The sequence below is a fragment of the Pseudonaja textilis genome, chromosome 1, assembly GCF_049901715.1.
Source record: "Pseudonaja textilis isolate UNSWEBS1 chromosome 1, rPseTex1.2, whole genome shotgun sequence".
Taxonomy (NCBI): domain Eukaryota; kingdom Metazoa; phylum Chordata; class Lepidosauria; order Squamata; family Elapidae; genus Pseudonaja; species Pseudonaja textilis.
In genome coordinates this window covers 183,601,755-183,627,206 of record NC_141990.1, presented here as the reverse complement: position 1 = coordinate 183,627,206, position 25,452 = coordinate 183,601,755, and the positions used below count along the sequence as shown (strand labels likewise).

Here is a 25,452-nt window from a genome sequence, read left to right as displayed (position 1 = left end):
TTCACGCATACATAGGACAAGGGGCATTAAGAAAAATGTGGTATAATGAAGGTGATCCCCAAAGAATTGGAGAAATGCTGACTTAGAGTGTCTTAATTCTTTTGTAAAATTATAGGAAATTCAAAGTTTGCTTTTATTTACAGGTCATCTAGTTGTTGAAGCTCAGATCTTTCAGTACTCAAACTGTTCTAATCCCTATTGTTAAGCCCATCTCCAATTGCCTGAGTTCATACAACAAGTTCAGCAGTGGTAGGATTCAAATGTTTTTACTACCGGTTCTGTGGGCATGGCTTGGTGGGTGTGGCAGGGGAAGGATACTATAAAATCTCCAGTCAGAGGTGGTATTTGCTGGTTCTCTGAACTACTCAAATTTTCTGCTACCGGCTCTCCAGAACTGGTCAGAACTTGCTGAATACCACCTCTGACGCTCAGTCTCTAACTATCCAACTGCATTTCAGCCACACTGTACAATCTCGGCTGTAGTTTTAGAAGACAGAATATAAACCGATTATATTTAGGAAAAAGTGGGGAAAGAATGAGATCTGCTAAGAGCAAATTGGTAGACAAATGAAGGGAAGGGAAGCTGAGGGATCAGGTTGTTGCAAAACCAAATTGTTACCCATCGTCTTTGCTGCCTTTTACAAAAGTTGCTGGGAGGATGGGACCGATGAATTCAGTGCAACCAAAATAGTCAGGCTTAATTTGCACATCTAATTTAAAGCCTGCACGATGGGGTTAAGAATGAAATTACTATCAAACCAAGCACTCATAAATAAATTAAACAGAGCAAAAAAGGTTACTTCAAGAGGGTGTTACTAATACATGGGCTTCATTAAAAAACCAAGGTGTTCTTTTCATTTTACCTGTTGATAAAATTGGAACTGACTGCCACACTGGGTAAAATATAAAAAGACACTTTTAATTACACATATATGACTACCTGCTTTTTGATTTCTTATCTCTTTGAAAAGACAAAAACAATGAAAAAATTTTATGAGCCGCCCGTTCTTGACCCTTTGGGTAAAAAAAAAGAATCCATACTCTACAAGATTATTTTTCTTGTAGCAAACAATGTCCTTATATCATTTTTAGGGATGAGCCTCAGTTTTTGCAATGGCAGTCAATCACTTGCAAATCTTCCAAGCTTAAATTGCAACGATCTTTTTACACTAAGGGTCTTCGAACTTGGCAAGTTTAAGACTTGTGGACTTTAACTCCCAGAATTCCTGAGCTAAGATGACTGGAGGAGGAATTCTGGGAGTTGAAGTCCACAAGTCTTAAAGCTGTCAAGTTTGAAGACCCCTGCTTTACACCAATGAAATTGTTGGGAGCAATATGCTGACTCTGTAAACCACTTAGAGAGGGCTGGAAAACACTGTGAAGCGGTATTTAAGTCTAAGGGCTATTGTTACTGCTAATGAAGATTGAATTGAGACTACCAAACCCATCAAAATACAAAATACACCCATCAAAATAACTTTTGATCAACATTACCTATGATACAAGCCACTTAAGTCAGAATCTGTTTAGTTTCAACCCCCCCCAAAAAAAAGGATAGAATTTTAAGAAAGCTGTTTTGTTATCAGGCAAGCAACAGCAATTTAAATCTATTTTTTAATGTAATAATCTTTGGGATTTGAGCACCTCACCGGAGAAGTTCAGCTTCCCTTGGTGCACAGAAGTGAATTGTTCTAGTGGACAGCAGGAATGGAGCTTGGGTCTTCCGGATTTTTGCACCCCACTGAACGAGAGATGGGAAGGTGGAAGCAGCTTTCAACCTTCCCTGCCAGAGAAGGAATCCAGCAGAGAAGTTTGCAAATGGCGATTACATGATTGCGGGGGCTACCACTCATAAGTGTGAGCAGGTAACCAAGCTCCCATATTGGAATCAGGTGATCATGGGAGAGGGGGACAAATAGTGTGACATTTTACGAGGGCCTGAGACAGAGGTGGTATTCAGCAGGTTCTGACCAGTTCTGGAGAACCGGTAGTGGAAATTTTGAGTAGTGCGGAGAACCAGTGGTAACCTTCCCCTGGATTGGGGTGGGAATGGAGATTTTACAGTATCCTTCCCCTGCCACACCCACCAAGCCACACCCACCAAGCCATGCCCACATGAACCGGTAATAAATTTTTTTTTTGAATCCCACCACTGGCCTGAGTTAGTTCTTGCTTTAAAGCACCCTTTTGAAAGCCGAATTAACTTTCAAACAATCAGTCGTTAAACAACCTGTAATTTATATGGTTTCCCCCCCTCCTATTTTATTCTTGCAGTAACTTAATGGGTATTTAAGCAGAAATACTGCTGAAACTTGTCCAGGGAGCAACAACATGGGGGGGGGGGGAAGGTTTGAAACTGGGCCGCCTCATGCTACTTAAGTCTTCTATCAACAAAGCCCAAATATAGTCAATACTCCCAGTGTATTTAGCAGCAATCTTATACAGCTAGTCATCAACTTACAACAGTTTATTTAGTGACCATTGAAAGTTGCAATGGAACAGAAAAAAGTGACTTATGACCATGTTTCACGGTTACGACCTTTGCAGCATCCCCATGGTTACGTGATCAAAATTCAGATGCTTGGCGACTGGTTCATATCTATGACCGTTGCTGTGTCCCGAGGTCATGGGACCTTCCCAAAGGACGTCCCAAGGTCATTTTGCGACCTTCTGACAAGCAAAGTCAATGGGGAAGCCAGATTCACTTCACAACTGGGATAAGGAAGGTCATAAAACTGGGCAAGATTGACTTAACAAATGTCTCAGTTAACAACATAAATTTTGGGCTCCACTGGGGTCGTAAGTCGAGGACTACCTGTATACAGGTCATTTAGAGATCATCAACAAGGGAAGCTTTTAGGATCGTTTGTGTAAAGGCTTCTTTTAGGTCCTAAAGCTCCAAAATCATGCCATAGCCATCCTTATTTGGACTGCGTCTAGCATATAGTGTAAATTCAGCCATTTGTTTCGAACTGTGATTTATAGCTTGACACCTAGTTCATCAGGCTTTATTCAAACAGAACAAGGGAGTAGTGTGATGCGCAGTGTCACTTGATGCCCGTGTCAATGGAGCAAAGGGCTGCGTAGAAAAGAAAACATTTTGGAACTCCCTAGGCTTTGAATCTCAACTGTGCTCAAGATTACACTTTAGCGGTCTGTGTTCCTACTGAAAGCAAACAAAAATTGGTCAAATGTATTTTGTAAGCTGTCTCTGTATTATATTAACTTGATTTCTGGTTACATTTATACAATAAAACTAGCTGTTTTAAAAGTCCTTTGAATATTGGTTCATTTCATTCCTCTCTGCTATTTCAATAATAGTAACAGCCAAGAGCTTTTACAAAACACATCCTTTCTCACAACATGCAGGCCATAATAAAAGTCATTATATCAGGCACAAACGCCTTGACGCAACATAAATGAATTTGTGACGGCTGCCACTCCGAGATGCCAGTGGATTGCCTGCAGCTCCCTAGCAGCCATCTCATGCAACTTCCCAGCACAGATGGACAACAACACTCAGAAGGCAAAACTGTACATTGCGGAATTGCTGAGTACCGGAAACTGATCGTGCTTATCAACATCACAATAACATTAGTAAAAAGAAGAAGAACACTTTGGAATATCACTGACAGGCCTGCCTCCATTCAAAACCCAAGAAAGAAAGAAAAAACCCAACTCCACTGAAGTAGAGAAGAGGTACCTTTACTGGGTTTGAAATGATAGCGGAGAAAGGAAAGCAAGATCTGAGCCAAAAGGCACGAAAGTTACATATTGAAAGTTTCCCCAAATCCCTCCCCGCCAGGGGCCCAGTCTGAACGTCCAATCCACCTCCCTCATAGTGTCATGTGGAGCAGTGGTGGGATTCATTTTACTATTGGTTCTGTGGACATGGCTTGGTGGGTGTGGCTTGGTGGACGTGGCAGGGGAAGGGTACTGCAAAATCTCCTTTCCCATCCCACTCCAGGGGAAGGATGCTGTAAAATCTGCATTTCCTCCTCAGTCCTGAGGGAAAGTTACCACCAGTTCTCCGAACTACTCAAAATTTCCACTACCGGTTCTCCAGAACTGGTCAGAACCTACTGAATACCACCTCTGATGTGGAGCACGTCTATCTGGAGTTCTAGGGTGGTCAGTCTTGACTGGGTGTAAACAACTCCATTCAGCAGCACAGTAATTCTTGGGAGCAAACCTCCCTTTTGGTTCACACGGGCCTTCATCACACCAGCTCACTTCCCAAACCCCAATACCATGCTCCCCCCCCCTCCCCATTACTATGGCAGCCAATAGCAAGCATGTATCAAAGGGAAAACCCATGCTGGAGATCCGAGTGACAATCACAGACATCATTCCCTTGGGTGGCAAATCCAAGAACTGGATCCCACAGTTCCCTGAGCAAGACCCTCAATCCTTCTAAGCAGATATAGGAAATAATAAGCTCCTTAACTATTCTTCCTGCAATTCTGAGTGGAATGGGCCAACATTTCCAGATTTCAAGTGGGAACCACAAGTTTAGGTCTTATAAGCCATACTGCCCCAAAATTATTTGACTAGCATTTTCAGCCTAGTCAACACTTCCTTGCTTATTTCTGTTTCTTAACATTCCTGTTTGGTCCCCATAATGAGGACCGTTGCCTTTCTCTGTAAAATGTATGTTCAAAGAGTGTCCCATTAAAGTAGGCTCTCCTCTTGGATGAATAATACATTGACACGTGGATAGGATTTGTTTTCAAATATAACCATTATATTATTATATAATGCCACCTTTTTGTGGGAAATTCAGGGCAGTTTAAGAGATCTCTCCAGTGGTGGGATTCTTTTTTTTTTACTACTGGTTCTGTGGGCGTGGCTTGGTGGGCATGGCTTGGTGGGCATGGCTTGGTGGGCGTGGCAGGAGAAGGATACTGTAAAATCTCCAGTCAGAGGTGGTATTTGCCAGTTCTCCGAACTGCTCAAAATTTCCACTACTGAACTGGTCAGAACCTGCTGAATACCACCTCTGGATCGCTCAACATTTTATCTCCAGAGAAGAGCAACCAAAATGATTAGGCGACTGGAGGCTAAAACATATGAAGAACAGTTGCAGGAACTGGGCATGTCTAGTCTAGTGAAGAGAAGGACCAGGGGAGACATGATAGCAGTGTTCCAATATTTGAGGGACTGCCACAGAGAGGATGGGGTCGAGCTATTTTCCAAGGCACCCAAAGGCCAGACAAGGAATAAGAGATGGAAACTGATCAAGGAGAGATCAATCTTGAAGTAAGGAGAAATTTTCTGATAGAACAATCAACCAGTGGAACAGCTTCCCTTCGGAAGTTGTGGGAGCTTCATCACTGGAAGCTTTCAAGAAGAGATTGGACTGCCATTTGTCAGAAACGGGGTAGGGTCTCCTGCTTGGGCAAGGGGTTGGATTAGATGACCTCCAAGGTCCCTTCCAACTGTTAATCTGTCTTTGACATAGTTTGGACTGATTAGTCTGAAGTTACACAGTGAATTTCAATAGGTGAGGGTGGATTTGTTCTCTAGTATATTACACCCAGACAGAGACAGCCAGAATTGCTTCATACTTCCTTAGAAAGTGACTAAGGATTGGAAAACTGTTGTGATCTTTTGATGCTGCTCTATTCTGCTGAAAATATTTTAAAGAAGTAAATTTTGATGGGAATTTTAAGTGTCGTCTGCCTTGAGTTTAGCACAATAGGCCTTGCACAATGAACTACTGTACTGAAATTTCTCCTCCTGAGTATTGTGGAGTCTTAGCAATAGGGTGCGATAGGGATTGCTGAAGGAAGACAGAAGCATCCAAAATTTAAGATGTCTTCTTCAAAATTCCTCTTTGGTCATAGTTTGATCCTTTACCTAACTATAAAGTAAACAGGTTTAGGAGCATGGAGAATTAAGAAACGAAAATGTGCCTATAAGATGTATACACAAATTTTCTTTTTTTAATTTGATGCTTCCAAACCTCATTCAGATACTACTTCTAAATTGCTGTGGAAAAAAATAACTCACCTGTTGACAGCTTCCTACTAACACCATTATGTCTGAAATGCAGGGGTAATCAGAATTTTTGGGAATGTCACCTATCCTCCTTATGTTAGGGCTGCTACTGCCAATGCGTACTCTGTTCATTAACTAGGTTTGTCAATACTTACGCACGGAGAGTCAAATCTGCTATATTAAATATGCCACAAAGAAATGACTTTTGCAGGACAGAGAAAAAGGGATATAGTGGCACTTCGGTACTCAACGTTAATTGGTTCCAGGATGTGCAATGACAACCAAAAATGATGAGTACCAAACATATTTTTGCCATAAGGAATAATATGATGAGTCACAAAGCAGCTGACACCAATAAGTTCTAACTTGTGCAAATGATGAGTACCAGAACAAAATGTTCAAAATGCACTGAGTACCAAATTTGATGAGTTTCAAAGCAGTTGAGTACCAAGGTATCACTGTATTTCATTAGGTAGGCTAATAGTAAGACCTGATTATGCTTCACTTCTAAAAATCCTGTTATCACTCAACCTATGATGTACTGATCCTAAAATCATGGTATAGCAGAAAATCTGAACACTATCAAGTCCAACCTCTTCCTTCAGTGAAGGGTTAACCATCTAGTCCTACCATATCAGTCCACCTAATAAAGAAACAGATTCTAAACACAGAGAACAGATGTATTACATAGGAGGGTCTTTACAGAGTAAGCACATTGCTTAGCAAATATGCTAAGGAAGAAAATCATTACAAAGAAAATTAAACATGGAAACAATCAACTATTTAAAAAAAAACATGCTTATGATAGGCTATCTGAACAAACTACAGTAACTCCATAATTTTAGGGCCACATTGCCAAGAGGAAAGCCATTTGTTCAAAATATTTAAGCATGCCTGGGTTTCGTGTGGCTTTCGATTTAAAGCTTACTCTGCCTGAAGCTTCATGAAGAAAGTGTATATAAAATAAAATGAGATCTTCTGTTACCATTGCTTCAGAGAAAGAGAGAGTTAATGGACTGCCAAAATATTTTCCAGATTTTGGATGTACCAAGTGCATTGATTCAAATCCACCAGTGTTTCAGCCAATCTGTTACCAGTTCCTGCATCAAACGGCACAGTGGTGCCAAATCCAATTGAATCACCAGACATATCAAGTGGGTGTCTCCAGCTAAGCATTGGAGAAATCAATGGGAGGTTCTGAAAACTGGGCAGAGCAATATGTAAATTGAATCATGTCCAGTCTTAGGAATTTTGCACCATAGAAGTGTTCTCTATGCATCTTTGAACTGGCATATGTGTGTGTGTGTGTGTATGTTTTCATAGATTTTCACAGGTACAGATATGCAGGCCTTGGCATGTTTGGGTCTTTTCCCATGTACGATTGAGAGTATCTTGGCAACGTTTCACCGAGGTCCCACTTGCCATCTTAAGGCTGGTGCTTTCGGCTTCATGCTTGTGGAGTTGTCAACTCCATCAACCATTCAAGAAATGTCAACTCCATCAACCAATCAAGAAATGACAACACAGCCAACCTCCCCACCAGTATATATCGGGAGACAGCAGCTCAGATCACACTTTGCCTGCACAAGCACGAAGCCGAAAGCACCAACCTGAAGATGGCGAGTGGGACCTCGTTGAAACATTGCCAAGATACTCTTAATCTTACATGGGAAAAGACCCGAACACTCCAAGACCTGCATGTAGATGTATATGTATATGTAGCTGATGTATATGTATATGTACACACACACACACACACACACACACACACACACACACACACACACAATGTGCTGACCAGTTCCTGATCCCTACCCTGCATCTTTTGATCCTAGTCATGGCCAATCATCTGGCTTCTCTCCAAAAACAATGGTGACAAACCCAACAGATTCCCTATATGGGGATACTACCCTTGGGTGGAGTTAAAATAATTGATACAGATAGAGCTGATTCAAGCCATCTCACTTTTGGCCTTGGAGACCCAACTGGAAAAAAAAAATGTTGCCAGGATATGTTTATGCTGTGATTAGCTGAAGTAGGAGTTACCCTTAGTCAATAGTTGAACAGAACTATAAAAATCAGTGACATTTATGACAGCATAAGTGGTTCTCCCTTATGTTATTCTCACAATGGTCCATGATGCAGGCTAAGCTGAAAGATGGAGACCGGGCACAGAATTTAAACCTAGCTCTCTCCAGAGCGAATCTATAGTGTTAGAAAAGAAACACATTGTGACATCTGTGTTATTTTTAAAAACTTGCAATATTTCAACCGTGACCAAGAACATTAACTTCAGAAGAAATTGTAATCAACTTTTATTCAGAAAGACCTTATTTGAAATCTTCCTTATAAAAGAAGATGCTCCCACCCTCTTCAATACCTTTTGTATGATGTTTGTGCTGATGCAAGAGTTCTTTCAAAGATTCGGGGTTTTCAAACTCTTGAGAAGACTGCAGAAAATCTTCAACTTGGTCAATTTTGGCAGCAAACTGTAGAGATACAGAAAATATACTCTTCAAAGAGCTGCGCATATCATGGAAAAGAATCAAATAAGCTTTTCAACTGCTTTGCACATTATTAATATATCTGTTCTGTTCTTCTAAAGCTGTCTTCCTCGACCTTGTACCTTTTAGATGAGGTAGATTTCAATTTCAACAGTTCCCAGCCAGCAGCACTGAAAATAATTGCTGTTTCCACTACTTGTATGAAATAGGGACCTCTTCAAAGAACGGGAAACAAGAAGCTGTTATCTGCTTGATTGTTGCCCTTATCCTCTGATTTTTGCTAGCTTTAACAGGTTGCATGCAAACAATGACAAATCTGAAATGTCGAGCATTGTGTTGACTTGGTAGAGCAAAGAAAATCAGCTAAAACAGTTCTCTGGCAGGCAACATAATTGTCCCAGCTTTTAAAAAAATCCCCACAGATGTGTTGCTCTGCATTTCCTTTCCTCCACATAGCTGCCACTAACTGAATACAGCCTTGAGGAAACAGATGATTGTACCAAACATAATTCCCTCCTTTCCCCAATCCTCACATTGTTCCCTAAAGCAGAATGCTTTGAAATCAATTGAGTCTAAAATCTACCAAACCATCATACCCTGTAGCAAAATATGCATACCAAGAAAACAAAACAAAAAATACTCTCAGCTGCCTCAAAAGGGCCCTAAGAAAAGAGTAATTTATCTTTGTTCTCACAGACCTCATTGCAAGTACATCTTCTAAGAGAAAATGCTCATGAAATAATGGCCACTACTGAAAAGGTATAGTTCTTAGCCTTTTTTGTCCCAAAATAGAACTTTGGGAGATTCACTGAAACAAAATAGCTAGATAGCTAGATAGCTAGATAGTTAGATGATAGATAGATAGATAGATAGATAGATAGATAGATAGATAGATAGATAGATAGATAGATAGATAGATAGATAGATGATAGAGATAAACGGATATATATATATACATATATAATTTCAGTAAATCTCCCAAAATTCCTTTTTGGAACAAAAAAGGCTAAGAATTATACCTTTTCTGTAGTGGCCATTATTTCACGAGCTATATCCATTATCTATCTATCGATCTATATCTACATCTATGGCTGTCTGTCTGTTTGTCTATCTATCTATCATCGATATCTATATCTATCTATCTATCTATCTATCTATCTATCTATCTATCTATCTATCTATCTATCTATCTATCTATCTATCTATCTATCTATCTATCTATCTATCTATCTATCTATCTATCTATCTATCTAGCTTTCCTGCCATTCAAGCACCCTGCCTTTGTTTTTGGGAGGAAATACTATTAGCTATATATAAATTGGGAATACACATACATCTAGAGGTATAGAATAAGCTCACATAGAGTTAACCACTGTATGTGGTTGTTAAGACGTGATACGTTTTAATTCTTAGCTGTAATTTAATTAGTTGAACAGTGTTAGCAGAGGCAGGCTCTACAAAACCGCATCACGACTAGATAGCAAGAAAGATCTAGAGATTTTTGCTTCAGTCTGAATTTTTGAAACCTGGGCCAAGTAATTTAACATGTTTTGGTTTACCATATTGACCCAGTGGGAGTTTAGCCATTGATCCAAAACAGGGCATCTGCAATGAGTGCTTGTGCACACTAGTAGCCTATTGTTTTTATTTTAAGTTTATTTCCCTAATTCATTTTATTTGGTTTCTAATCTCGCTACATATTTCAAGTAAGTGAATAGCTTTGCCTTCTCTCCCCTAAATAAAATTATGCGTAAGAGAGAAACCCCCTGACCAGAACACTTCAGATGAAATTAAGAACGATTGTGAAAAATTATGCCTTTTGCTCAGTCTGCTTTTTCTTAAACATTCTGTTCTGGTTTTATTATTATTATTATGATAGAAAACAAATGCATTATCCTCCAGCATTTGGGATTTAACTTCCAATTTTCATTAAAGAATATCCTGGAGATGAGGCTTGTGTTTTATCATAATAAAACAAAGATTACATATAATCATATTCTGTCAATTAAAGCAAAGCTTTCCAGCAAGAGGCTTCCAGGATTTTCCATTTGAAATTGATGCGTGTTATTTCCCATATGCCCCTTGCTTAGCTATTTCAAGAACAATAAGGCTGCATCCTTGGTTCCATTTTTTTATTTTTATTTTTGCTACTTCAAGGAATCTGATAGTATGCATAACCAACTGCCTATCCTTCTCTGCATGTGTTTCAGTCCTGCTGAGAGAAATCCCCCTAGTTCCGAGCTGCAACAGCAGGTGCTATAAATCTCCCCGTGGGCCCCCTGTATGACTTAGGCTTTGATAATTTCCATATCTGAGAAGAGGGGGGGCCTAGCAATTCTCAAACGTTGGGATGAAGAGGGTGGTGCTTCTATTGCCCAGGAGCAGTGGGTCCAGAGGTGGTATTCAGCAGGTTCTGACCAGTTCTTCAGAACCAGTAGCAGAAATTTTAAGTAGTTCAGAGAATCGGAAAATACCACCTCTGACTGGAGATTTTACGGTATCCTTCCCCTGCAACACCCACCAAGCCACGCCCACAGAACAGGTTAGTAAAAAAATTTGACTCCCACCACTGAGTGGGTCCTACCATCCAAATGAGTTATGGGGGAACTCCTTCAGCACTAAATAAAAGAACTAATAGAGCAGAAAGTAAGTAAAAGGGAAGAATGGCATTTCGGGGCCAATATATGGAGACAGGCCATTGTTTATTTGTTTGTTTGTTTTCTGCTAAAAAGAACAGAGATTTACGGGTAGTCCTCGACTTACAACCGTTCATTTAATGACTGTTCAAAGCTACAATGGCACTGAGAAAAGGGACTTATGTCCGATTTTCACTCTCATGCCCATTGCAGCAGCATCCCCATGGTCATGTGATCCAAATTCACACTCTTGGAAACTGACTTGTATCCATGATGATTGCAGTGTCCCAGGGTCATATGATGACCTTCTGACCAGCAAGGTCAATGGGAAAGCCAGATTCACTTAACAACTGTGCAACCGACTTACCGACGGCAGTGATTTGTTTAGCAGTTGTGGCAAAGAAGGTTGTAAAATGAAGCAAAGTTCTCTGAACAAATGCCTCGCTTAGCAACAAAAATGTTGGGCTCAATTGAGGTCATAGGTTGAAGACTACCTATGAAGGATGCAAGCAGTATAGGGCAAAGGTTTGGGGCATTCAGTTGCTTGTCTGTTGTCCCACCCAAGCCAGGGATTCTACTTACTACTCTAAAAGTAATTTTTCAGTAAGACATGGAACAATGATTCTGCATTTCACAAAGGCATTTATTCTCCAGTTAAGAAGAGTAACTGTCATGCCCCTGTTGGAATCTGATTCCAAGAGGGAGGTCGAGCAACTGATAGGGAGTGGAAGAGTGACTCCGGTGGCTGTGGAAGAAACTGGGGAAGGGCACAGTCCAGCTGGGCCTTCAGAGGAAGACCCAGGGCCACCTCTTCTTCATCCTAGGGCATGCAGGGAGGAATGGAGAAGGGAGCAACATGAGTTACAGGGGTTATGGGAGACTAAAGGGCCCTGATTCCCTTCATGAGCTGCAGCTGGAAAAATAGGATTTGAAAAGAGCACCTTGCTGGAAGCAAAACAAGAATTATTTTGGTTTGTCAAGTCTTATCTAGGTTCTGGCATCCTCCCAACTGTGTGTTTCGTTATCTTTTGAAGTCTGCAATTCCTTATCCTGCCCTGTCTCGTTAATTGCTGCAGCTGTGGTTTGTGTTGGTTTTTGATTTATAATTTATATGTACTTTGGGTTCGGACTGAATTTCTTCCCCTTTTTTATTTTTTATTATTTTTTTTCTTTTTCTTTTTTTCTTTTTTCTATTTCTTTATTTTTTATTTATTTTATTGTTTTTTTTTTAATTTGGTTTTTAAAACAAACATAAACAAACAAAACATAAAAACATAAAAACATCTTCCACACATATATATTTCTTCCCTTTAAAAACTGTTCTTGGGAGAGTTTTTCTTCCACCCGATGATAACTGGACATTGGGGGCCAAGTTGGAGGTATTAAAGGGTCTTTACTTACTTTTGTGACTTTGTTGCTTTTGTGCCACATCTCACTCAGGTCATCACAGTAACAGCAATGACACTGGACAAATAGCTACTAAAGGCAGCAGTGGGATCCTATCTGTTCACTACACACACGCACAGCTATTTTTACACACCAGCTGAGGCCTGCAGCGCCAATCAGCTAAGGGGATAAAGAATAGAAAAGCACAGAGGCGGGTGGGAAGGCCAATCCTGCGCTTTTCTCTTTTTCCTCCTCTCAGCTGATCGTCGGAGGCTTTTTTACTACCGGTTCTGCCGAACCAGGCTGAACTGGTAGCATACCACCACTGACTAAAGGGGATGATAAGTTCCCTTTTCCTGGGATGTTAAGGCAGTAATCAACATCACCATCTTGACTCTTTTGACTGCCCATGGATGGCGTTAATTTGGATTTCTCTGGATCTTTTTTTTTTTTGTCTCAAAAGTTGCTTCCAGCTCTATGATTTCTACCTGCTAATATCCCACTGCCATAAAACATTTTCCCCACTCCATGGTTTTGTTTTGTTTTGTTTTTTGCTCTACTTTTAGTTCTTTTAGTTATGGAAAAAGAAAAACAGCTGCAATTAACTTTTTTTTTCACCCCCTGTTCTAAAGCAATGAAAAGCCATCAAGCGGGAAGAGATACTTGAAATGCAATGGGGATTCATTTTCTTTGAAGATGGAAAGCATTTTCCCTTCTTGTAGACTGACCTCTAGAGCGTTTTGAAAGAAATCCAAACTCAGTTTTAACAGCGTCCTCCGCTTCTCCAGAACAATTGTCAGGGAGTCCCAGGCATCTCCCAGGGATTCTGCCATGGCTTCGTATACCTGCTCTTGATGCTCCGCTGCTGTCTTGTCGGCTTCCCGTAAGAGATCCCAAACTTGGCCTTCTAAGGGCTACAGATAAAAGAAAAACAATGGATCAGAAATCAGGACAGAAGTTTCCCAGCAGTAGGGACAAAACTCCCTTAGATTTGCTCTGTTCTTTGACTTGAAAAAATTCTCAGAAACTTCAGGACAATCCACCTCTCCATTTTACCCAGAGGCAGGGCCACTTCAGGGGTTACAGCATCCTTGCCTTTCTGCCCACTGCAAGAATACCCATGAATGCTGACTCCTCTGCTGACTTCCTTCTTGGCTGGGCCAGCTGCTGGACACTCTCTGGGGAAATGTCTATGCCTCCTTCCCCATGCTCGGGAGGTCTTGTGGAGGGGCTGTAAATGACAGGGTGACTGTGGTGGCAGCTGCTGCTCTAGAGCAGGGGTGTCAAACACAAGGCACGCAGGCTGGATCTGGCCAGCAGTGTGGTTGGACCCAGCCTGTGCATCCGTCGTGGAAAATGTAAGGGGCCAGCCTCCATCGCTTCAGTCCGGTCTACCCATTGCGAATAGGAAACATTGGGTCAGCCTGGCTTTGGCCTGGTCTGCCCAATGCAAAGAGGAAACATACCAGCAGTTTGGGGAGTGGCGTCAAGCTGGCCACGCCCACTCAGTTGGCCACAACCTAGTCAGCCACACCCACCTGGCCCACTGAGGTCAACCACAGACCTGATGCAACCCTCAATGAAATTGAGTCTGATACCCCTGCTATAGAGTCTACAGTAGAAATGCAAAAAGAAAAGCACTCTGCTCTGGTTGTTATGCCCAAGAGTGGTAGAATGGGTATACAATCCAATCTTTCTGCCAGACTCATGCCTTATCCCCACTGCCCAAACTTATCTAGTGTTGGGGACACTGCCCAGTGTCCCTATCATTAGAATCAGCAGGTATTTTTTTTCTGGAGAACATCGTCAACTAGGATTCCCCACTCACTTTCATTTGTTTCCATATTCTACTTTCCCCTTAGTATCACCTTGAAGGCACCTCTCTGTTTGGGCTACTGCGTTTCTGTTAGTTGTGTTAGTTGAGAGCCAGTGTGGTGTAGTGGTGAAGGTCCTTGACTAGAAACTGGGAGACAAGGACTCCCACCTTGGAGATAAAGCCAAGGATGGATGATCTTGGGCCAGTCCTTCTGTCTCAGCCCTGGGAAGAAGGAAATATCAAACCACTTCTGAAACTCATGCCAAGAAAAATGCAGAAACTGATCCAGACTGTCCTAGGAGTCAACATACATCCTTGTAAGCTGCCTTGAGTCGCCATGAGCTAGTAGGTGGCAATATATTTTTTCTAAATAAATAAATAAACTAACTAACTAACAAATAAATAAATGATTCAAAGGTGCCAAAAACTAAACAAAGCAAAACTCCAGCCGCACAGCAATTGGGTGGCGCAGTGGTTAGAATGCAGTACTGCAGGATACTTCTGCTGATCACCAGCTGTTTGGCAGTTCAAATCTCACCAGGCTCAAGGTTGACTCAGCCTTCCATCCTTCCGAGGTGGGTAAAATGAGGAGCCAGATTGTTGGGAGCAATATGCTGACTCTGTAAACCACTTAGAGAGGGCTGTAAAGCACTGTGAAGCGGTATATAAGTCTAAGTGCTATTGCTACTGTTATTGCTATTGGTTTCAAACATGGCAGAATTTGTTTCCCCCATTCTGAGAGTGATCTGAGGTGACTGGCCTAAATTCACCCAAACAAATGAACAAATAAAGTTCAAGACACAAATGACCAGGATCAAATTATTCTATTGTTTGAGTCTCTCTGGAAAAGGCTGTGGTGCTGTGGTATTACTTATGATACAGAGGTGGTATTCAGCAGGTTCTGACCAGTTCTGGAGAACTGGTAGTGGAAATTTTGAGTAGTTCAGGGAACCGGCAAATACCACCTCTGACTGGAGATTTACCAGTATCCTTCCTCTGCCACGCCCACCAAGCCACATCCACAGAACCAGTAGTAAAAAATTTTTGAATCCCACCACTGTTATGATACCTCTTTAATTTTTAGTTCAGATTTAGTTGCTAATAGTACTGTATTGTTAAGGTGAATATTGATTATTTGCAAAAACATTGCAAGAAAAAGTCGGATTATTCATTTTGATCTTAACAAATATTAAACATGCTTTTTATCTTAAACTAAGGCTGATTCGACATATTTCCCCCTTTTATTTGTCACCCTGGAGAATGTTTAAGAAGTATTGCCTGAGAAAATTATTATCTTGTAAGTTTAAAATGATGGAGAGGATATCTCGATATATATAAGCTTTCCCCCCCTTTTTTCTCATTTTGTTTGGTTGTTAATATGAATCCAGGGAAAGGAATTACTGTAGGCTTAAAGATATGCACATAATTCTGAATAATATAACCCCAATTCAAAATTTATTAATATATGAAAACATATGAATTTGCCTAGCATGAAGAATTATCATTCTTTTATAATAGAAAGACAGCATCCTGCATTTTAAGTCCTGGATAAATGATATGTTTGCTCTCTGCTTTATGGAGTTGCTTTTTATTGATGTGATAGAGAAACTGATCAACATTATTCCATGTAGTCAAGTTTTCACACCGTGCTTTTTATATCTATTATAACATTTGTTTCTTTTTTATTATTTTTGTGGCTTTTTAATTTCTTTCTGTATATTAAAGGATTTTTTAAAAAAATCAGTGGGTCATACGAGCGATGCGGTGGACTAGAGGTGGAGCTCTTGCCTCACAATCAGGAGACTGTGAGTTCACTCCTAGTTAGCAGCCGAGATTTCTCTCTTTGGGCGCAATGAGTAATTGTCTGCTGTGAACTATGTGTAGGCCTCAGGAAGGGCAACCAGCCAGTAAATACTTGAACTCTGTTCAGTTGCCCTGACTCCACCCCAATGCAAGGAATTACAGGGTCATTTTTTTAAAAAAAATAGTGGGTTGTACAAACCTAGGTAATTAGATTAGTCATGGTTTAGTTCATTGTGCTATTGTGTTTTTAAACATACTCAGATTAATCTCATGATTTCAAAGGGTACAGGTACCTGCTTATCCTACAATCTTAGCAGCAGGGTTATCCAAAGGAGTTGAGGAGCAAGGTGAAATGTATTCGTTGTTGAATTAGAAGTAGTATACAGGAAGTCCTTGACTTATGGCTCTAATTGAGACTAACAATTATGGGTATAAGCTTTGATGGTCATAAAGTGGCTCACCAAATGATCGGACCCAATTTTATGACTTGTTTCTCAGCATTCATTGAGTGACTACCATGGTTGTTAAGTAAAAATGGCAGCTGTTAGGTGAACGCCATTGTTGTTCAGCAAACCTATTGTTCATTGGACCAGTTTTTGCCAGAAACCAGAACTAAACACTGGTTTCTGACAAACCTGTCATGTATTGTGGTCATGTGCCCATGGGGCACTACAAAAAGTTGTAAATTCAGACCATCCAAAACACAATCACATGACCGGAGAGGGGGGAACATTGGAACTTTGAAATCTAGTTGTAAGTTGTAAGCTTCGGGCAGCTCCATCATAACTTCAAACGATCACTAAGCAGTCGTAAAAGATCTCCTGTATAGGTTTGCCTTTGCCCCAGCGCAAGTCATTTTGTTTTGCTTCTTTTGCTACTTTCACCATAAGGCCTAAAAAGTACTGCCATTTCTCTTTATTTCAAAATCTTCAGAGTATCTTCTAGACTTGAAGTATTTGTGCCCGTTTTCATCTCAGCTCTTTATCATGACAATGGATGAACGGCGTGTCAGGTTTTGCTTTTACTTTGGTGCTATCTGGAAGAATGCATAATGAGGAATCCATAATAGACAAATTAAAATCTAGGATAACTCATTCTCCTGATACAGACTATAATAAGAACTGAAGATAGGAAAAGATGAAATTTTCCTGATAAAGACCGAGCTGAGAAGAGGAAAATAATAGAACACTTAGACATTGTGCTTTGAACTCAGAATCGTAATATCCAGATTCTCCCAAGCCACCATTTCTCTGCCAGTAATGGTTGCGTCTGAATTGGCTGATAATCTCCCTGTTCTAAAAGAAATGCGATGAGAAATACTTTTCAGAAATAATGAACAATTGTTTCTTAATTAAAAAAGAAAGATTAATAGTTGTCGTGAAAGAAAAAAACATGAAGACAGAGTTACCAAAAATGAATTATTATTTGAAATATGAACTCTGCACAATACAGACCCAAGAGAGTGAAAAAAGAGAGTGAAAAAGAAAGCCACCACAAATATTTCCTCTGAATATAGTAGATGGAGAAACAAAAACACATTTTTCTAATTGGAGGGCATTGGTGCACAGCCTATGTATACCTATGGCCACCAACTTCCCATTTCATTGCTGCTGAAGGGGAGGGGACAGATAAAAAGAGAACATGAAAAGTATGTGAATGGAGTTTAAGACAAAAAAAGAGTTTTGCTTTGCACGTCTTCGATTCAACACACACATTTTCCTCTTTGTCTTAGAAACCTGGCTTAAAATATCTTTCACAAGGCTCATGCAATTCTCAGCCAACTTTCATTTTAGAATCCTGACTGTATATGCCAAAACAGAAACTTTGTGAATAACACAAGTAATTAATTCAGGCTCTTCTAGAGGTCCTTTGGATCACACAGAACATGTGAGCAGCAGCCTTGCCTAATTTTAACGATAATGTCCTCAAGGGATCAAACGGGTGGGATAGATCAAAACCCCACCATTCTGGTATCTCTGTCAATAGTGCGCACTCTTCTCTCTCTCTCTCTCTCTCTCTCTCTCTCTCTCTCTCTCACACACACACACACACACACACACACACACACACACAGACACACACACACACACACACACACACACACACATACACACACACCATGCAACTGAGGGAAGGTTTTGAGCATGATATCTCAACTACCATTTATCTCTTTTGAGTTACCTTCAAAAGTCTTTTGGAACGTGCAGAAGTCTAACGGTAGCCTTCCAGGACATGAAAGGCATGGTAGCTTTAGTTGCGGATGGGGGCTACATTTTGGCTCCTTCAGATTCTGAAGTATTTTTGGAAAGTCAGATCCAAAATGCTTCAAAGCCCCATTGATTATTTTCCTTAGGGATAAAGCTGAGAAGATTGACTGAAGTACGGTACACACATTGTGTAGAAGCCTTAGTAAAATTCCTATTTTTCCTACCAGCCCTGAGCTTATGAAGCAGGAGGATTGGTCAAGAATCATGAAAGCCACACTAGATAATTTCATTCTTCTGAGTCAGCTATTATGTCTGCAGACCTCACTTAGTCTTAACAGTAGCAGTAAACTTTGTGTTAGACATGCTTGCTTAAGTATCTTCCCTGCTGGAACAGTAAATAGCTTACTGTTTCTAAAAATACTTTCCATGTTGAAGGTAGGGAATACTAGGTGAAATATGTGAACATTTATAGCAACTTTTAGAAAGTTACTCAGTATGATAAAATTAAAATACACAGAGCAATCTTTGCACACTCCAACCTTAATCCTGCTTGGTCTGATGGAGTTTATTTTCATAAAATGTGCACTGGATGGCAACCTTAATTCAGCTCACAGAACAAATGTCAAAGGCATACTAAACACATACACACAAGGTAATAGATTGAATATTAATTTGTCTTGTTTGTATTTTCCTCCTCAAAGTGTATCGGTGAATAAAGGTAGTTTTTCAGTTTCTCACTTTCATGGCCATACCCATGATGTATGCACCATGATTAATTTTTAACATGAATTGTCAATATTTTTTGTATTAGTACTTTTCAATTGTTTCAGTATTCATATCGTTATTGTAATTATTGTCAACTCTTTGGTCCAATTCTTTAGTTTTAAAAAATCTAACTAGGCAAAGGCTACTATCAGTTCTTACAGTTGGGAAATTCAGATTTTCATTATGCACATCCCCCAAAAAATTTTATTTGACTTTATTTATCAATTGCTTACAAGATAATAGGTATAAGAATAAACATGAGTATGAATACAGGAAATAGGTACAAATAAATGGGGACAATAGGGACAGTAGGCCCAATTGTGCACTTATGCACGCCCCTTAATTGGTGTTATCATTTTTATATTTTGCCTGATCAGAAGACTTACTCAATTTTCTTGGTTATCTGTGTACAGGAATAAGCAAATATATCTCCCTCATTCTTCACATCTTCATATCTTTATATATAGGAAGGATAACGTTCACCCTAACCTTTCTTAACCAGTTTGATCTAGTGGTTAAGACACCAAGCTAGAAAACAGGAGATAGTGAATTCTAGCCTTGTTTAGGCATGAAAGCCAACTGGGTGACTTTGTGCTGGGAAATTGAGAGAGGGAGAAGTATGAGATGTTTACCACCTTAAAAGTAATAAAAGTAGTATTAAAAATAAATAATGTATGATCAGTTTCCATGATTCTGAATTTGTAGAAATCAGGATTTTTAAATTGCACACAGGGTTTCCACAGATGGAAGAGTCATTCTCAACATAGAAAGGTTTGGTTGGGAGAAGATGAATAAACATACATATCTCTGGTCCTTCACCTCACATGAGTGACTACAGGTATGCCTGTCATATGGACTCACATCATAACACAAGAAGTGTCCAAATGGGGTTTTAAAAAAAATCAAGATGGTTGTTATGATGCAGTCCACATTTTTATAAATGCATCAAGATGCTGTTCACATAAAAAGGGACAAGGCTTCAATTTTGTCACCATTTTGACTTTTTTGACCCAACCAATGGATACTGCTACATTTAGGCATGCAGGAAAGGGGCAAGGGATGAAGCATGTGTTATACTCAAAACTTACAACTTGCATACTTTCATCACATGCCTGGACAGTAATATATAAAGGCAGAGTTTGCTTCATGATGCAATAATTTCATGTAATGAAATTATTTTGCTGTGGGGGTGGGTTAGGACTGTGACAACTTGCTACGGCCAACTGAACTCACCACAGCCAACTTGCTGCAGCCAATTCATTGTGACCAACTCCCCCAGGCCAACTCACCATAGCCAACTTGCCCCAAGACAAGTCATCAGAGGACAAGAGTTACACTAATATGAAAAAATAATGGAATAGAATCATTAAAGAAAGGAGGCCAAAGGAGGGACAAAAAGAAATGTGAGCGACAAAAATTAAAATATATTTTATTTTATTTTTTAAAATAAATGTTATTAAGTTTCCAAATTTTAAAAACATAAAATAAAACTTTATACTTTGTTATCAACATCAAGACATCTTTTGCATCTCCTCACATTTTTCAGTATATGTATTTACTTATTCCTTTACCATTACATCTTACTCTTACTATAAATCAATATCTTTTATCCTTACATCTCAATCTTCTCTATGGTATATTTACATATTTACATATTCCCTCATTCTTTTCCTAATTGCCATTTTATTTTCTTTTTGTTTCTAAACCACTCATCCCAGACATCCCAGGCCCTATGATAAATTGAATCTTCTCTGTCTTTTATTTTCATCGTTAGCCTGTCCATCTCTATATAATCTATTATTTTTTTTATAACCATGCCTTCCGGTGGAACCCTTTTTTCCTTCCAGAGTTGTGAGTATGAAATCCTTGCAGCTGTTAATATATGTAACATAATATATCTATCTGTTTTATTGCATTTTTGTGTTATTATGCCTAATAAAAAAGTTTCCGGATTAAATTCAATTTTCTGATTCGTGATTTCTTCTATCCATTGTCTAATTGTATTCCAAACTTTTTTAACTTCCTGGCATGTCCACCAGGTATGAAAATAAGTGCCTTTTTCTTTTCCACATTTTCAACAAATTGGGTCTGAGTTTTTTGCCAATCTAGCGGGAGGAAGGTGCCATCTGTAGAACATTTTGTATTGATTTTCCTTTTATGCTGTGGATGTAATTAGTTTTTAATTTGATCCCCACATTCTCTCCCAATTTTCCAGGTCTATATTGTATGCAACATTTTTCACCCATACCACCATGGTCTCTTTGACCACCTCCTCTTCCATTTTAAAATCTAGTAGAAAGGTATATATTCTTGAAATCATTTTCTTTTCCATTTCTTGTAGAATTTTATCTAATTGATGCTTTTTAATTGTTTTAAATAATTAAATTAAATGGTTGCATTGTCCTGCACAAGTTTCCTGTGGTGAATTGGCCATTTTAAGTTGTCCTGCGGCAAGTTGACCATGGTGAGTTGGCTGTGGCAAGTTGTACCATTCCATGCTGTGGGTGCCTCAATTGCTGTTTGCTTCCTGAGGAGCAGTGCAAGGGGAAATAAAGCCAGAATACATTAGAATGCCAAGCATGGCTTCTGGGCGTACAGTATGGACATTCCAGACAGGCCTTCATCTCAGGCAGCAGCAGAAAGTTGTAGGCCAGCTCTGTACCTGGCTACAGAATTCTGAGACTTCAGCTGAACTGCCAGACTTCTCCTTCACTATGTCAGTTGTAGGAATTTCTTGTGGTATAATTAAACATTTGGTTTATCTGTTCTAAACAGAAGTTTCAGCTAGCAATTCCACATTGGCAGTATTTATTATATAACAACATTATTTAAGCTCAAAAAGTGTTTTTCATTCAGATGCTGCTAATTATGCTACTAAATTTGTTTTTATGCAGAATCTGAGTGAGCAATTTATTTTTTAATTGTAAGCTATTTGCCAATAGGTAAATGGGCACATTTGGCCATTATGTACTTCTCTTGTTAGGCAGAGCAGCCTATGAATTCAATAAATATATTTCACGTCAGCCAATTTGTTTCCAGCGCCAGCTGTTCCTATTACCATTCATTACATTTTGTGCACAGAGCAAAGTCAGAAAGTGACATTTATGTGTGTTTAAAGCAGGCCTAGGTATTGATTCAGTAAAAGTACCTCAGTCACTCTTAGCTTATTCACAAGAGGATTTCCAAAGCCATCCCAGGGAAAGAATCACATTCAGAAAATCATTTATTACCCTGAATATAAGGCAGACTCTAAACATACTCTGGATTAATACAAATGGAATAGGTGATGTAAATACTGCTAAAAGCAATTGGGTTGATTTGAGATCATTTCCCAGGGCAAAGAATGTCTGTTAAATCTGGGTAAATCCCCCCCTCCCAGAAATAACTCTTTGTATTTGATTGTGCATGCGTATGAAAATGACTATAATATAACATAATTTACTGGATTAATTGGGGTTCTTTCCATTCAGAAAATGCCTTGTTAGATGTAAATAGAAGTAAGTTCTCGAAGGGCAGGTGGCAGTGACAGGTAAGAGAGCCTTTATACAACTTCAGCCTTTTCTGGATCAGGAGTTCCTACGCTCAGTCACTCAAACCCTACTCAAACCCTACTACATGAAGCTACCCTTGAAAAGCATTCAGAAACTATGACTGGTGCACAATACAGCAGCGAGGGCAGCTCTTAGGCTTCCTAGAGTGGCCCATATTACACCACTGCTTTGCAAGCTGCACTTGTTGCCAGTCTGCTTCTGGGTGCAATTCAAGGTGTTGACCATCACCTTTAAAGCCATGCATGGCATGTGTCCAGTCTACTTGAGGAACGGTCTCACCTCGATGGTACTGTCCTGCTCCCACCCATATCAGCAGAGGGGGGCATACTGCGGATTCCATCAACCAAAAAAATTTGGCTGGAGCGATCCAGGAAGAAGAACCTTTTTTGCCATGGCTCCTGCTCTCTGGAACATATTAGCCCCTGAGGTGAGATTGGCTCCCACCCTCCTGATGTTTCAAAAGAGCCTTAAGACCTGGCTCTGCCAGCTGGTTTGGGGTCCCAGTGGGTGAGTTTCATACTAGAGGTGGTTGACTAATCAAAACTTAATCCCACTTCCTCTCCTCCACCCCCATGTGTCTGGTTCCCTCCTTCGCCATCTTGTATTAATTTATCTATTAATGTTTTTATCTGCTTTGTTTTTTACGATCAATTTTAAAGTTTTATGTTGTAAATCACCCAGTCATTGGATATAAGATGGGTGGCAATTAAAGTCCATGAATAAATAAATAAAAAGAAATCTGTGTATTAAAATATTTAGATATCTATGAAATATTCTGAAAAGAACTCCTATAAAACAGCAACATAATAGGAGTTATCATGGAGGAAGAGGTGGGGAGAGAGAGAGAGATAAACTTTCCATCCAACTTCACACAAGCCAATTTTTTCTCATGCAACAAAATCTACCTTCAATATATTACTTCATTCACCCACCAGATCTACTTTTGAAGAGTTCCCTTAACTTCAGAGAAATTTGGACAGAAAAAGAACAACAAGGTAGAGGGGAAAATCTGAAACTTCTGTGTCATTGGGACATCAATCAGAGGTGGTGGTTGGAAACTAGTTTATGCTAAAGGAATAAAAATATAACTTTAAAAATACTTTAAAAAGTAGGGATAAATATCTAAAAAGTGTTTTTTCAAGTAATCTATCTTATGACATATAGTGACTGCAGCCAAAATTCTGATGATCCCAGTAATCACATTATTTTGTCAGCCAATGGCAGGACACAAACACAACTTGACTAAAATAACATCAACAGAGTGAGAAACAATTGTGCAAATGGTGCTTTCATCCTGGCACTAAAAACAGCCCTAGTCAGCCACTATGCAGGTATGAAGAATGTACTTAGTGCCTCTGTTTTCCTTCTGCTTTTCCTAACACTAGACTGACACCTTTGAACACTTCCCCTTAGGTTTTCCACACACCCAACACTGGAAAGCATTGCTCATGTCTAGCATAATGTGCCAGCAATCGCTGGTCCTGTCAGCACTGCAGTTGCTTAAAATATCATTACAGTACACAAGGGCATCAAGGGTGACATAGCAGAGTGATAACATAAGATTCACCACAAGGTCGTTTGGAAGGTATCACGGAGTCATCCACGTTTCCTTTCTGAAATTGCAAGCCATTCTCTAATGGCCTGTACCACAATATTTTAATTTACAATTCATTATCCTATTTGAAAAAGCCATTATCCAGGGTACACCAGCTGTTTTGCGCAATAATGTATCATGAGCTTTATCTATTGTCCAGCGTAGAATTAGGAGAACATAAGCCTTGTAATTTCAGCCAAGCTCTAATTTAAGCAAGATTATATATGACGCAAAGGGAGGACTCGAGGCATCTCACTGGGTGGGGAGGAATTTAATATGACTTTTGGTTTTTATTTACCCTCTCGACTTCTTGGACTAAAATTTAGAGTCAGTTGTGAAATGGTGAAAAAAACCTGAATGTGTGCTTATAACTGTGCTATATAGAGAATTCGTTATTTGTTGATTTAGATTAGTAGTTTTTAAGCTGTTTAGGGAATAGGGGCCACAATGATTTTTTGCTGGAAGTTTCTCTTTCAGAATTGGCCTCTGTTTCCCTCAAAGTCTAAAAATAGGCATTTCCTGGACTTCTACAAATAAATCCCTTTTACTCCATGACTTTATTTGGAAGTATGTTCCTGCAGAAAATATGTACAACAGTTGCGGTACAAAACCAGAAGTGAAGGTGACCAAACACCGATAAGAGTTCACAGTGCAGTAAAGCCTTAGTTCTCCATGCTAATTGCAACTACAGGTTTCCATTTGATAAGGGTTAACTTAGATCTTTCTGGGGAAAGATGGACAGGATAAAATGCTTGCAGGCATGCTAAATGAGTTGCAGGATTCTTAGAAGATGAAGCTCCTCATATCCCTTCTGGGTGGGACACCAGTTGTGCACTGTTCATGATGATGGATAAGGTGGCATCTTGTGCAACTATGATACTTTACAATTTAGGAAATGGCAAAAATTGGATAAGATTCTTTGTAGTTTGAACTTTGCTACCTGTGTATTAAGACTCCTATCCTATGGTTCCTTCAGTAAGTAAGTAGGTACAATAAGAATGGCTGGATCCAGGAGGGAGAATGGCTGGATCTTTGAGAGAGAGAACAGTGCTGCAGAAATGTGCCTCTAGTTGGAAAAAAAACCCTCCCAAACCCAAATATTTTTAACAACTTTTGTTGTGGATTTTGTTAGGAAAAGCTGTGGAGAATAGTTATAGAGCCTGGAGGAAATGGTTTATCTGAATCATTTC

At 39.6% G+C, this 25,452-nt stretch overlaps 1 protein-coding gene across 3 annotated transcripts in view; it reads right to left on the bottom strand.

Moving 5' to 3' along the window:
* The window catches only part of CCDC141 (coiled-coil domain containing 141), a 135,028-nt gene that overhangs the window by 91,639 nt on the left and 17,937 nt on the right, over positions 1–25,452 (bottom strand). For all 3 annotated transcript variants that reach the window (XM_026696975.2, XM_087917178.1, XM_087917153.1), the window contains exons 3-4: positions 13,255–13,440; positions 8,381–8,489 (exon numbers count right to left, since the gene is read on the bottom strand). In XM_026696975.2, the coding sequence (XP_026552760.2) occupies positions 8,381–8,489; positions 13,255–13,440 (295 nt within the window). The remainder of the gene's footprint in view (positions 1–8,380; positions 8,490–13,254; positions 13,441–25,452) is intronic.